The sequence below is a fragment of the Babylonia areolata genome, chromosome 10, assembly GCF_041734735.1.
Source record: "Babylonia areolata isolate BAREFJ2019XMU chromosome 10, ASM4173473v1, whole genome shotgun sequence".
NCBI lineage: Eukaryota > Metazoa > Mollusca > Gastropoda > Neogastropoda > Buccinidae > Babylonia > Babylonia areolata.
This window is the reverse complement of record NC_134885.1, coordinates 33,876,676-33,892,764: the sequence shown is the minus strand read 5'-3', so window position 1 is coordinate 33,892,764 and position 16,089 is coordinate 33,876,676. Positions and strand designations below refer to the sequence as shown.

The 16,089-nt window shown below is 45.4% G+C and overlaps 1 protein-coding gene across 1 annotated transcript in view; it reads right to left on the bottom strand.

Moving 5' to 3' along the window:
- The window catches only part of LOC143286552 (vesicular glutamate transporter 2.2-like), a 26,812-nt gene extending 13,620 nt beyond the window's left edge, over positions 1-13,192 (bottom strand). Inside the window, exons 1-5 of the mRNA XM_076594163.1 lie at positions 12,896-13,192; positions 12,072-12,190; positions 10,268-10,385; positions 3,975-4,062; positions 3,305-3,391 (exon numbers count right to left, since the gene is read on the bottom strand). Coding sequence (XP_076450278.1) covers positions 3,305-3,391; positions 3,975-4,062; positions 10,268-10,385; positions 12,072-12,190; positions 12,896-13,096 — 613 coding nt within the window. The 5' untranslated portion in view covers positions 13,097-13,192. The remainder of the gene's footprint in view (positions 1-3,304; positions 3,392-3,974; positions 4,063-10,267; positions 10,386-12,071; positions 12,191-12,895) is intronic.
- Between the last annotated feature and the right edge of the window lie 2,897 nt (positions 13,193-16,089).

Sequence of the window (16,089 nt, the reverse complement as noted above, 5' to 3'; positions counted from 1 at the left end):
TGAGAAAATATTGGCGGCTGAGTCGTGATTCGAACCAGAGTGCTCAGATTCTTTCGCTTCCTCGGCGGATGCATTACCGCTAGGCCATCACTCTACATCACGCATATAGTACACGTACAGCATGCCTACTCCTCCTGACGACCAATGTACACACAAAGAGTTGTAAATTAGTACCATATAAGAGAAGTACACCACGCCCACTCCCCCTGACAAGCAGTATGCACACAACGAGTTGTAAATTCGCATCATATAGGAAAACGTACACCACGCCAATGTACACACAGATAGTTGTAAATTAGCACCATATACGAGAATGCAAACCACATCCGCTTCTCCTGACGATGAATGTACACACACCAAGTTGTAAATTTAGCATCATATAAGAGAACGTACACCATGCCCACTCCTCCTGTCGACGAATGTACAATGTACTCTCACTGAGTTATAAATTAACACCATATAAGAGAATGTATGCCACGCCCACTCCTCTTGTCGACCAATGTACACACACTGAGTTGTAAATTAGCACCACATAAGAGAACGTACACTATGCCCACTCCTCCTGTTGACCAAGGTACTTTCACAGAGTTGTAAATTAGCACCATATACGAGAACGCAAACCACGCCCATTCCTCCTGACGACCAATGTACAGACACCAAGTTGTAAATTAGCACCATATAAGAGAACGTACACCACGCCCACTCCTCCTGATGACCAACGTATACACACTGAGTTGTAAATTAGCACCATATATGAGAACGCAATCCACGCCCACTCCTACTATCGACCAATGTACCTACAAATACTTGTAAATTAGCATCACATAGGAGAACGTACACCATGCCCATTGTTCCTGACGATCAGTGTACTTTCACCGAGTTGTAAGTTAGCACCATATAAGAGAATGTACACAACGCCCACTCCTGTCGACCAATGTACACACAAACAGTTGTAAATTAGCACCATGTACGAGAACGCAAATCAAGCTAACTCCTCCTGATGACCAATCTACACACACCGAGTTGTAAATAAGCATCACATAAGAGAGCGTACACCACTCCCACTGCTCCTGACGACCAATGTACACACACCAAGCTGTAAATTAGCACCATATAAGAGAATGTAAACCACGCCCACTCCTCCTGACGACCAATGTACCCACAAATAGTTGTGAATTAGCGTCATATAAGAGAACGTACACCACGCCCACTTCTTCTGACGACCAATGTATGCATAAGAAATTGTAAATTAGCATCAAGAAAGAAGACAAAACCACGCCCACTCTTCCTGATGCCCAGTGAACACACACAGAGTTGTAAACTTGCGTCACACCTGCTTGTTTCATACATAATAGTCGTGATGTGACAGATCGATGAATGTGCTGTCTTTGTCCCGTTATTCTGTATTTTAGCCTCATGACACATAAAGTGTGTGTTCACTGAGCATAGCCCGTTTCCGTTCTTATTTCAGTCATTTCCCTTTTAACACATCTTTCCCTTCAGAGTGGAGTGATTACTGGGCGCTCATCATTCGTTTCCTGTGTCAATCAATCAGATTTCAGGCATGCACGCATGCACACTCAGACAGACATGTAATATTTCACGTGTATGACCCTTTTGTATATTCACCCCGTCATGCAGGTAGCCAGACTACGTTTTCGGGGGTGTGCATGCTGGGTATGTTCTTGGTTTCCATAACCCACTGAACGCCGGCATGGATTACAGGATCTTTTAACCAATGCCACCAGCTTCACATTCTTGAACCTTGGTTCGCTTCTTGCCTAAGTGGCCGCATCCCCTCAACCAAGTTCTTTTTAATCATTCACATCAACACTATCTCGGCTGAACAGTCAATCCTATAAATATCAACTTCTCCCCGCCCCCCCCCACCCCCCCCCCCCCCCCCCCACTCACCCCCGCCCCCTCCTCCTCCTCACCACACTCTTTTCACTTATTCACACCAGCATTTCCCCACTGCCTCGGCTGAAAGATCAATCACCAGTCTATGATGGGTCAATCAGTGCTTGTGTCAGACAGACAAGAGCACAGGGATGACAGCACTGACCAAACCAGAGCCAACAGGTTCATACTACATCCCCTTCTCCCCCACCCCCACCCTCACCCCGCAACCACATTTCTTTCCACTCATTCAGACCAGCATTTCCCCCACTGCCTCAGCTAAACAATCAGCGTACCCACAAATAGTTGTAAATTAGCATCACATAGGAGAACGTACACCATGCCCACTGTTCCTGACGACCAGTGTACTTTCACCGAGTTGTAAATTAGCACCATATAAGAGAATGTACACAACGCCCACTCCTGTCGACCAATGTACACACAAACAGTTGTAAATTAGCACCATGTACGAGAACGCAAACCAAGCTAACTCCTCCTGATGACCAATCTACACACACTGAGTTGTAAATTAGCATCACATAAGAGAACGTACACCACGCCCACTCCTCCTGTCGACCAATCTACACACACCGAGTTGTAAATAAGCATCACATAAGAGAGCGTACACCACTCCCACTGCTCCTGACGACCAATGTACACACACCAAGCTGTAAATTAGCACCATATAAGAGAATGTAAACCACGCCCACTCCTCCTGACGACCAATGTACACACAAATAGTTGTAAATTAGCACTATGTACGAGAACGCAAACCAAGCTAACTCCTTCTGATGACCAATGTACACACACTGAGTTGTAAATTAGCATCACATGAGAGAACGTACACCACGCCCACTCCTCCTGTCGACCTGTTATGATGCGTCTGTGGTCACAGGTCACTTAGTTCGTGTGTTTGCCCGGCCATTTATTATGTGTTTTTGGATCACAGTACACAAAGAGTATGTATTATATCTGTTCTGTTATGTTGTGCTTTTTTTGTTGTTTTGTTTTTGTTTGTTTCTGTTCTTTTATAACAGGACACACAACGGCATAATTATGATCGCTTGGGATCTGCATGACGTCAGAAACAGACATTACACGGCGGTTTCTTTGAAGACCTTGTTTCGTGATGTCCCTCCGTGGCGCGCTGATGGACTTCTTGAAAGAAGTGAACATTTTTAATCAGATTTGAAGGGTTTAAACTGTGGGAGTTTTTTCTTTTAAACTTCGAGTGGAAAGTTTGAAGTGGTGAATCGTTTTAATTGTTTTGTTTTTTTTACCCATGTAGTAGTTATTAACGTGACGATAGCCTTGAGATGGCCTTAGTGGTCGGCGAGGCTCTAAGCACCATAATTTCATTTTATTTCATTCAGGCAGAGACCATTGACAGACAACGGTGACTCACCGTTGATGTAGTAGACATACTGCCAGCCCAAGTTGTGCATGATGACTCCAGCGATGGGAAATCCTATGGCGGGCCCCAAATAGGCACCTGTAATTAACGACAGCAATAAGATGAAAGAAATGCTGATGGTAACATTGATTATAATGATGATGATGACGATGACGATGATGATGTTGATGACAGTGCAGTGGTGATGATCATAATACTAGTAATGATGCTAATATTTATGATGATGATGACGATGATGATGTTGATGACAGTGATGATGAAAAATGATGATTTTGTCGACAGTGATGGTGATAATAATGCTAGTAATTATACTAATATTTATGATGATGGTAGTGATGATGATAATGATAATAATAACAACAACAATGATAATAGGAATGCTAAAAACACATCATATTTATTAGGCTATGCCATCATCATGCAACGCTCGGATTCGTTTACTACTGTCACAACTGACGAAGTCACACACACACACACACACACACACACACACATCCATCCACCCACCAATCCACCCCCTTCCCCACCCCCCACCCCCCACCACCCACACCCACACAGATAGAGGACTCTCACATCTGTGCGCGTGGTAAGAAAATATTGCGGATTCAAATTAAGCATTGACAGACGATAGGATGCATTTTGTACAAGCCAGCAACTTTACCTGTCAAAACTAAAGATCCCAAACGTCCTCGTTCCGCAGGCGTGGACCAGTGACGCAATATACCGTAGCACGCTGGGTACAAAAGTCCCTGAATGGACATGACAGTAACCCTTTGAATTTCTGGTCATGAAATATCGATGAATCATGACTGGTGAGTTTAGGGATGAAAAATGATTCGTTGTCTGCAATGTAAAGCGCTTTGATGTCTGTTTGAGAAAAAGCGCTGGAATTGTAGTCATTAATAGTATTTGTTGTTTACTGTTTCTAAATTGCGACAATGCAACGGAACCATACCTATTCTTTTTTTATCGTCTTTGTTTTTTTTCATTTCAAACTTTCGATTATAATCATTAGCAAACAAAGCATCGGTTGTCAAAGCATCCCGGATAGCGTCCCAAATCCCCCCCCTTCCCCCTGCGCCCTTCCCTCCACCCTCCTGCACACCCCTCGCGCGTGCCCCCCCCCCCACCCTCCTGCACAACCCCGCGCCTCCCCCCCCCACCTCCCCTCCCCATCCCACCTCTGTTGGTTCCCTGGGGGACGTATCAGTGTCCTAAACTGTCCCCGTGGGGGCATTCTGGGATGGGACCCCTCTCCCTCCAAACACACACACACACACACACACACACACACACCATGCTGTTTCATTCCTCCAGATTATTCGAAAATCTGTCCCAGTCTGCACCTAAACATTGCTGTCTTTATGTATTTTCCATACATCCCATGTAGATTTGGACATGGGTGCGCCTTATATGACCTCTTGGCATTTACATCACCGGCCACTAATGTGTTGCCATTACAAACCCCAAAATACTTCAGGCTGTATCATTTCTCATGTTATCTGTATTACTGGGTTGCCTTGGAAGGTTTTCGACAGATACCTGCATTAGTTTGTGATGGCTAAGAAGTACACACACACACACACACACACACACACACACACACACACACACACACACACACACAGAGACAGAGAGAGAGAGAGAGAGAACAGAACAGAACAGACCAGAACAAAATTTTATTTGGATACACTCGTAAGCGACTTCAACGCAGGTGTAACTGAAACAGCCCAAACAACTCTTGGAAAACAACGCATCAAAAAGAAGCCCTGGGTCACGGACGACATCCTACAGCTGTGTGACAAACGTAGAGACCTGAAAAAGAAAAAGAATGAAGAAGAAGGGGCAAAACAGTACAAAGCAGTTAACACCGAAATCAAGAGAAGCATGAAGAAGGCAAGGGAGAATTGGATTGAAGGAAAATGCCAGGACATAGAGGAAAACCTGACAAGAAACAACAGCAAGAAAGCCTACCAAGTTGTGAAAGAACTTACCAACACAAGGCAAGGTAGAACTATGTCCAACATCCAGACCAAGGATGGAAAATGTCTAACAGAAGAACAAGACATCCTAAAGCGATGGACAGAATACTGCTCAGAGCTATACAACATACAGACCACAGGTGATCCAGCAATACTGAATGTTCCACCAGCCACTGATAACAGTAATCACCCCATACTCCGTGAAGAAATAGAGGCAGCAATAGCATCGCTGAAAAAAGGGAAATCGGCAGGAGTGGACAATATCCCATCAGAACTGGTCCAAGCAGGGGGTGAAGTTATGATAGATGTGCTACTGAAAATCTGCAACAAGATCTGGCAAACAGGAGAATGGCCCACACCGTGGACACAATCACTGATCATCACCCTCCCCAAAAAGGGCAATCTCCAGTAGTGTCAAAACTACCGCACCATCAGCCTGATTAGTCATCCCAGCAAAGTCATGTTGAAGATCCTGCTTAACAGACTGAAACCACAAGCAGAAAACATCATTGCTGAAGAACAGGCAGGTTTCAGACCAGGAAGGAGCACAACTGAACAAATCTTCAACTTGAGGTTGCTATGTGAGAGGTACCATCAACACCAACAAGACCTCTACCACGTCTTCATTGATTTTAAGAAGGCATTTGACAGGGTCTGGCATGCAGCTTTGCGGGCTACCATGAATCTGTACAACATCAACGCCAACCTGATCAGACTGATACAGCACCTCTATGACAAAGCCACCAGCGCCGTCTACCTCAACAATAGCATCGGGGACTGGTTCAGAACCACAGTCGGAGTGAGACAAGGCTGTCTACTCTCCCCAACACTCTTCAACATCTTCTTAGAAAGAATAATGACTGACGCACTGGAAGAGCATGTAGGAACAGTCAGCATAGGCGGCAGAACAATCACAAACCTACGTTTTGCCGACGACATTGATGGACTGGCTGGAAAAGAAGAAGAACTGGCAAGCCTGGTCAAACATCTAGACAAAGCCTCCACATCGTATGGAATGCAAATCAGTGCGGAGAAAACCAAACTGATGACTAACAACACCAACGGCATCAGCACTGACATCAAAGTCAACGACGAAAAGCTTAAAACAGTCCACAGCTTCAAATATCTGGGAGCAATCGTGTCAGATGAAGGATCTAAACCAGAAGTACTCTCGAGAATTGCCCAAACAACAATGGCACTCAACAAGCTGAACACCATCTGGAACAACAAAAACATCGCTCTCAGCTCAAAAATCAGACTGATGCGTTCCCTGGTTATATCAATATTGCTCTACGCCTGCGAGACTTGGACCCTGACTGCAGACATCGAGAGAAGAATCCAAGCTGTCGAGATGAGATGCTTTCGTAGACTACTTGGCATCTCCTACAGAGACCACATCACTAACACGGAAGTGAAGAACAGAATCAAGCAAAGTATTGGACCCTACGAAGACCTTCTGTCCATAGTGAAAAAACGCAAACAGGTGGTATGGACACATCTCCCGATCATCTGGTCTTGCCAAAACGTTCCTGCAAGGCACCGTACAAGGAGGCAGAAGGAGAGGACGGCAGAAGAAGAGATGGGAAGACAACATCCGGGGGTGGACAGGCTTGACGCTCGGTGACGCCCTGAGGAAATCAGAAAACCGTGAAGAGTGGAGAGGGGTGGTGGCCAGGTCAGCAGCGGTGCCCCAACGGTCTGAACCCAGACTACGGGAGAGGAGAGGAGGAGGAGAGAAGGCCAAAGCCCAAGGGGTGTGAACATGAATCACATTTTGAAAAGCATACTATAGATGACACAATATCCCACATAAAAACAAACAAACAAACAACGACAACAGCAAATAAGACACCTCAGTGTCTACTGAGCCACATGTCTAGCTAATTAAGAAATGAATGTAGGAATATTCAAATATGTACTTCACAGGCCTGTCATAATCAAAAACAGGCAACTGAAAATATAGTGTTATGACAATACAATCTCTCTTCGATTAAATGCTTTAGAGAGAGAGAGAGAGAGAGAGAGAGAGAGAGAGAGAGAGAGTTCAGCTACAACTGCGTGCAATTATTTATACAATGGAGAGAGATAGCGCTTAACTCTTTCACCACAAGCTTGCATTTATGCACAGGCGTGGAAGAGGACCCATGTCACTGAAAGGTGACCATTCATTGGTCTGTTATCCATGAACCTACTGCTCTTAATGTTCGGTGGTAGGATAGGCCATTTTTTTTATACATCGCAGAGGGAATCCCCAGCTATTCTTAACCACTGTCTTTTTTGTGTTTATACCACAATGGAATTTTGTACTCTAAATTGACTGGCGGTGAAAGGGTTAAACTAAGGGAGGGCAGCCTTGTTAGAGGAGTGGGAAGGGAGGGGTCAGGGGGTGCATTGTTGTGTGCGAGTTGTCGTATGCATGGGTTGATATATCATTAACTCATCGCCTCATCACTAGTTTGTACGCTTGCCAATATTGATTCGTTAAACCGGGAAGGTATTGTTCACTTATTTCCTTTTGAAATTTGTGTAACAAATATTCAGTTTCCTCCTTTGACTTTATGGCTTAACTAAAGAAATGTCTCAAGTCTCTTTCTGATAGGTTGACATACCACTCTCAATCCCCAATAAATAGTAATATTCTCCGTGATTAAATTTTTTGACAAAGTTATAAGGTTTTCGGACCTCACTCAATCTGAAACATACTTCGTAATTTTGAATAAGTAATATCAGTGACAGCCCTCACTAAATCTCTGACATACTTTGTGATGTTGACAAAATGATATCAATGACAGACCTGAATCAAGCCCTGATAATTATACTTCGTTTGAATTAGCAGTATAACAAACCTCACTCAATCTCTGACAATATACTTCTTGATCTTGTTTTAAGTAATAATATTTACAAACCTCTACCTGATTTTGACTTAGTGATATCATTGACAGACCATATGCAATCTCCGATATACTTTGTAACAGTGACGAAGTAACGAGGGATGTGGCGAAATGTTTAACTCACTCAGTACGGCCAGTCTTCTCTTCTCCTCTACACAGACCCTCGGATGTCCAGTGGGTGTCTGAATGACCCAACCTTTAGCTTCCGTCGTCAGAATTGTGGTATTCTTTGTCAACATTCACGTCTTCAGTATAAGAGCCTTCCGCTTGCAATATTTTGATGATGGTAATTGGGGTGAAACGCTGTTAACGTCGTCTCTTTCGCCGTTCGTATGGAAAGAGTTAAGACGCTTATTTGCCAAGCAGTGTCCGTGAGGGTCTGGGTTCGATTCCAGCCTTTCGCCCTTTCTCACAAAATTGACTGGGAAATCCAACTAAACATAAGCCATTCGGATGAGAATATAAACCAAGGTCCAGTGTGCAGCACGATCGTGGCTCACTGAAGGAAAAGAACCCATGACAACGACAGCCTAACAGAACGACACAACGAACGTCGGAATGATGCTCAGCTTAAAGACAGTTGCCAGTCGACTCCCCCCAGGCTGGCAGCCTTTTAAGCAAATAACTGTGTTTGTAAAGTTATCAGAGTTTGGTCTGTCGTGTAAATAGGCGTTATATAAATATACTACTACTACTACTACTACTACTACTACTGATGATGATACTAATGATAATAATAATAAGAAGAAGAACAATGGTGATGATGAGACTACTACTGCTGCTGCTGCTGCTGCTGCTGCTGCTGCTGCTAATGATAGTTGTGGTGATAGTGATGGTGATTATGATAATATAATGATAATGATGATGATAATAATTATCATGATGATGATGATGATGATAATAATAATAGTGATCATGATGGTGATGATGATGATGATGATGATGATGATGACGACGACGACAAAACAAACAAACAACAACAATAAACAACACCAAACAACCACCACCACCAACAACAACACTACATCCCGATGCTGACATAATGGACACAGACACTGACAGACGTCACTCAGGGCCCTGCACAAAGCGGAGAGTGAGGGTTACTGCATATCCCCCCCACCCCCCAGCTAGATGGCAACAATAACAATAAACAACAATAATGAACACCAAACAAACAACCAACAACAACATTACATCCCGGATGCTGACACAGTAGACACAGACGCTGACAGACGTCACTCAGGGCCTTGCACGAAGCGGAGAGTGAGGATGACTGCACATCCTTCAAGCTGGATGACAACAGCAACAACAACAACAACAACAATAAACAACACCAAACAATAACCACCACCAACAACAACACTACATTCCGATGCTGACATAATGGACACAGACACTGACAGACGTCACTCAGGGCCCTGCACGAAGCGGAGAGTGAGGGTGACTGCATATCCCCCCCAGCTAGATGGCAACAATAACAATAAACAACAACAAACAAACAACAACAACACTACATCCTGAATGCTGACATAATGGACACAGACACTGACAGACGTCACTCAGGGCCCTGCACGAAGTGGAGAGTGAGGGTGACTGTATATCCCCCCCACCCCCCAGCTAGATGGCAACAATAACAATAAACAACAATAATGAACAACAAACAAACACCAGACAAACAAACAACAACAACACTACATCCCGATGCTGACATAATGGACACAGACATTGACAGACCTCACTCAGCCCCTGCACGAAGCGCACGGTGAGGGTGACTGTATATCCCCCCCAGCTAGATGGCAACAATAACAATAAACAACAATAATGAACAACAAACAAACACCAAACAAACAACCAACAACAACATTACATCCCGATGCTGACACAATGGACACAGACACTGACAGACGTCACTCAGGGCCCTGCTCAAAGTGGAGAGTGAGGGTGACTGCATATCCCCCACAACTGGATGACAACAACAACAACAACAACAACAACAATAAACAACACCAAACAATAACCACCACCACCAACAACAACACTACAATCCGATGCTGACATAATCGACACAGACATTGACAGACCTCACTTAGCCCCTGCACGAAGCGCACGGTGAGGGTGACTGTATACCCGCCCAGCTGGATGGCCACAGGAAGAGCCATGTTCAGCAGGCAGGTCGCGAAGATGCACAGCGAGAACAGCCTGTCAGTCAACATCAAGCACCGTGTCATCATCGTCGGCGTTGTCGTCGTCATCATCGTAGTTGTTGTCTTCATCGTCTTGATCATCATCGTCGTCATGGTCGTCATCATCATCATCATCGTCGTAGTCGTCGTCATCGTCGTTATCATTATTATCATCACTATCACCATCGTCATCGTCGACGTCTCCATCACCATCGTCATCGTCGTCGTCACAGTCAGCATCGTCGTCGTCATTGTCCTCCTTTTCCTCCTCCTCATCATCATCATTGTCGTCGTCGTTATCATTATTATCATCAATATCACCATCGTCATCGTCAACGTCTCCATCACCATCGTCATCGTCGTCGTCACAGTCAGCATCGTCGTCGTCATTGTCCTCCTTTTCCTCCTCCTCATCATCATCATTGTCGTCGTCGTCATCATCATCATCATTTTTACCATCATTATCGTCATCATCACCATCATTACCATCTTCATTGTCATCGTCTTCGCCGTTTATCAATCTGATTTTTGTTTTTAAGAAACTAAGAAAGAAAAGAAGAAAAGAAAATAATGAAGCCAGAAGACACAAATGCCTTTGATGAAAGTGCCAGAAGTGATGTTGGTCGTTGGATCTTAGGGCCCTTGTACAAAGAAGGTAAGCGCATTGTTAATACCATTATCATTATCATCATTATTATTTCATTATTTCTATTATCATCATTATTATTGTTGTGTTGTAGTTGTTAAAACTATGTCCAGGAAGAGGGGGAGGAGTGTGTGTGTGTGTGTGTGTGTGTGTGTGTGTGTGTGTGTGTGTGTGTGTGTGTGTGTGTGTGTGTGTGTGTGTGTGTTTATCTCAGTCTGGTTGATTTTTCCCTCAAGTCCGGCATCTGCATGCTCAGCAGATGAAGTGCACTGTGTATTGACTTGCCCGAGCGCAGTGACGCCTCCTTGAGCAACTGAACTGAACTTAAAACTTCAGATTTCTGACAAATTTAATGTAATAACTGGAAGCGTAGAGTGCAGCCTTGTCACGCAGTCCCAAACCAAAATGGACCTCCATAGCAAAATCGTCATCGTCATCCTCCTCCTCCATCGTCATCAATATAAACAAACTCTCAAAGTCCGTGGCCTTTCATGCCCTGCTCTCATGGTGATCTCAGTTTTGATACCCCTTCACTTCTGTGCTTGGGGTGAGTCCTGTCAGTGTCCTGTGTCTTCAGTGTCGGCAGATTCATGGGGGGTGGGGGGGGGGGGGTTGTTTGAGGGACGTGGTGGCGGTCTCCGCTCTGGGAGGGACGCTCACTCAGTCTGGCTCCGCGACTAAGCCATTATTGTCGTTTAGAAGGGCGCTTAGTAGGTGGTGTCCTAAGTAAGTTAAATCAGAACAGGCACCACTGAACACCACCGAAGTGAATCAGCAGCAGTGCAGGGTCTCCTCTGGTGTGTGGCCTCCTGGCGACCTAACATCGATGGTTCCCTGCGGACTGGCGACGCTGAAACTGTGACGGACGAACCCGGATGTGGCCGTGTATGGAGGGGAGTTGGGGGGGGGGGAATCTAAATGAGCGGCGTGGGAGTAATGCCACTGAAACGGTGCAGATGATGGGGCAGCAAAAAAAAGAAAAAAAAGAAAAAAAAAGTAATAATTACGCGGAGAGGTAAAGACAGATACAGGCTTTCCAGTGTTGACCAGACTGACTTGTGAGAGGGTATGCGGGTGGTGAGATAGCCAGCTGGAAGATGACTAATCGTGTAGCCAACGTAGAAAGCGGAGTGCAGAAAGCCCACGTTGATGGCGTCCCAGTCTACGTTGGGGACCTGTGTGACGAACAAACAAGCAAACAAACAAACATACTCAGCAGCCGACAATGAAACACACACACACACACACACACACACACACACACACACACATGCGCGCACGCAAAGCATGTATGTTTAGAGACTCACAGACGCAAACACACACACACACATACAATCACGCGCACGCGCACGCACACATGCACGCACGCACACACACACACACACACACACACACACACACACACACACACACACACACACACAGTCTTATATCGTGTGGAGTGGAGAGACGTAAAACTGAAGACTACTACTCCAACCACTACTACTACTACTACTATTCTGATTTTTTAAATCATAGTCATCTTCGAATTCCAAGGACGAACATCACCACAACCACTGTACCACTACCAGTAACTTCTGCTGCTGCTGCTAAAAACTCAGTGTCACACATATGTATTATGTTCCTCTGTCTCAAGGTGGCACACACACACACACACACACACACACACACACACACACACACACACACACACACCACATACAAACAAACCTTACCCACCACCACCACCCTCTCACCACACTAACGCCCCTTCCTCCCCAATTTCCCAAGCTAGCAACCAACACTCCTCCACCGACCCTCTACTCACCTCACTCCCGTCCCCATCACACTCACACACACCCCACTCCCACCATCAGCACCACCACCACCACCTTCCTCACCGGTTTCATCAAGCTGCTGCTGCTGCTCCTGTTGGCGGTAGCGGTAGTGCTGGTGGTGGTGGAGATGGAAGCGGAGTGGGCGTGGCTGTGGGCGTGGTGGGTTAGAGGGCGGGGCGGGGTCTCTATCTGCTGTTCCTCCTTGCCCAGAATGGTGAGGGCACTGAAGCCCACGTTAGTACGCATGGTGCTCACGATCACCATGCCCACGAAGACCCCGCCGATCACCACGAACCGCAGCGGCACGTGCGGCGAACACGCGCCCCCACCACCACCACCACCACCACCACCAGCCTCCCTTCGCCGCGCCGTAGTGGTTGTAGTTGTTGTTGCCCTCTTCCTCTTCCTCTCACTATGTCCTCCTCCTCCTCCTTCTCCACCTCCTCCTCCTCCTCCTCCGCCTTCTCTTCCTGTTTCATCGTCGATCTTGTGCCGGGCGGCTTCAAAACTGGAGCTGAAGCTACAGAAGAGGTGCGGTGACATTCTGACAGAGTGAAAGATCGAATCCGTGGAGCTTTCTTCCCAGTGAGGGATCGTCATCTCTGGATCTGGTTCTGGGTCCGGGTTTGGGGCTGGGTCTGGGTCTGTGTGGTGGTGTGGTGTAGAAAGGGGGGAGTACGCCATAGTTGTTGTTGTTGTTGTTTAGTATTTGTGTGTGTGATGGGGTGGGGAATTGGCGGGGGGGGGGGGGGAGGGGGATGGGTGGTGGGGGGTGAGGGGTGTTTGTGTGGGGGTTGTGTGTAGGGGTATGGGGTTATGTGTGTTTCTGTGTGTGTTTGTGTTTCTGTGTATATGTGTGGACGCAGGGGTGTGTGTGTGTGTGTGTGTGTGTGTGTGTGTGTGTGTGTGTATTGTGTGCGTGTATTTTTGATTGATTGTGGTCGTGGTTTTTGTTGTGGTTGTGTTGTGTTGTCCTGGGTTGGGTTGTGTTGTCCTGGGTTGGGTTGGATTCGGTTGTGTTGTGTGGTGTCGTGTGCTGTGGTGATGCGGTAGTGTTGTGGTTATGTTGCGTTGTGTTGTGAGTACTGCAACAGTCTGTGCTCCTTCAGTGTCCTTTCTGACGTACTGTCCTCTTGGGATGTGTCTCCTTTCCTTTCCTTCCCCCAAAACATATCGCACTTTCTTTACCCTTCACCGTCCGCTCACAAACCAAGCAGTTACCATCCTGAAGACTCAAGGGGAATTCATGAAGTTCGATTCACTGGATAGTCTATGAAGAAATGATGGCTGGTTATTTCGAATCCTTGTTTGCAGATATTGACATGAACCCCCTGTATACCAGTCTGGAGCCCTTAACTGAGTCGGTCGATGTAAATCAGTTTGTAACAACTCTCCGGAGCCAACATGTCCTGACTGTATTGTCCAGTTTCACTGTGGTCTGAATTTAGCACTCCACCTCCTCATCTGAAGAAGCAATGTCTTGAAATATTACACACTCATGGGAAATTTCAGGCGTAGAAAAGATTTTATTTTGACGCAAATTATACTAAATGTACGTTTCTTTTCACATAAAAAAAGATCACGTCTTCAAACATCGCAACACAAATGGAATTCAATTAGAGAAAAAAAAAAAAAAAGTCTGCTGCCGAATAAGACAGTAGCGTACGCATTAATATTTTGTGACATGTTAAACTGAATTGCTGTACCCAGCGGGAAAATGGCACTGTCTTTCAGTGTTGTAGGTACGATCAGTCTTGACTCTTCTCTCCTATTTCCTTCAACGCAACGCACTGTGTGATCCTACAAACGCCAGCAGTGCAGTGTTCTAGTCATGCATAATGTAGATAAACCTCTCAGTTTCAGTTTCAAGGACGCGTCAAAGCGTGCGGACTGCTCTTTATTCGCCAAACCAAATCTGCTGAACAAGAAGGGGGTGGGAGCAATACATGGGAGTAATAAAAAATAAAAAAATGGATACTTATATGGCACACTATCCAGAATTCTGCTCTAGGTGCTTTACAAAAACGTTTTGTTAACATAAAACATTACATCCATGTTACATACACACACCAAAATTTGACTACACACACACACACACACACACACACACACACATACGCACACATAGGCAGGCACAAACTTACATAAACGCACGCACACACAATACACATTCACACACACACACACACACACACACACACACACACACACACATACACACTCACACACACACACACACACACACACACACACACACACTGGATGTAAAAAAAAAAAAAAAAGCAAAAAAAAAGCAGCTGTGCTTACTCCACTACCCTCGTGAAATAAAAATTCGTTTCGTTTCGTTTCGTTTTACACACACACACACACACACACACACACACACACACACACACACACACACACACACACACACTGCATACATACATTTTAACATACATGTGTATCTAACAGCTACCCTAACACATACGCACACATATACAGGCACAAACGTACATAAACGCACGCACACACAATACACATTCATATGCATGCATGTAGTTATGTACACATACATATGTATACACACATAGTCAAGCACAGCTAACGCAAAGGAAGTGGACCTGCCACAATTGAACTTACTGCTGATGGAAAAGGTGAGTTTTGAGACGAGATTTAAAAGATGCGAGGGAATCAGAATGACGGAGGTTATCAGGGAGCTTGTTCCACGTCTTTGGCAATTGAAAAGAAAACGATCTGTATCCATAGGTCTTACTTCTGACGTGAGGTATCCTGAGAAGTCGAGTATCAGAGGAAGAACGGAGCTGGCGAGACGGGGTATAGATATGGAGGAGTTCAGAAAGATACTTGGGGCCAGATCCATTGACTGCAGAAAAGGTCAGAGTGGATAGCTTATAGTCTATTCGATCAGAAACAGGCAACCAGTGGAGAGACTGAAGGAGAGGAGAAACATGGTCAAGTTTAGAAGCTCTGCAAATGAGTCTGGCAGCGTTATTCTGAATTCGTTGGAGTCTGTCTAACAGATCTTTCGGAAGGCCGGCCAAAAAGAGAGTTGCAGTAATCCAATCTTGAGAGAACCAGAGAGCATACAAGTGTCTTGGTTGCATCGGTTGAGATATAGTGGCGGATAGAACTGATTCTACGCAGTTCCAAATAGGCAACTTTACAGATATTCGAAATGTGCTGTTGGAAGGAAACAGACTGGTCTAGGATTACACCAAGACTGCGAACAGAAGGAGAAAGTGAAGCAGGTGTGC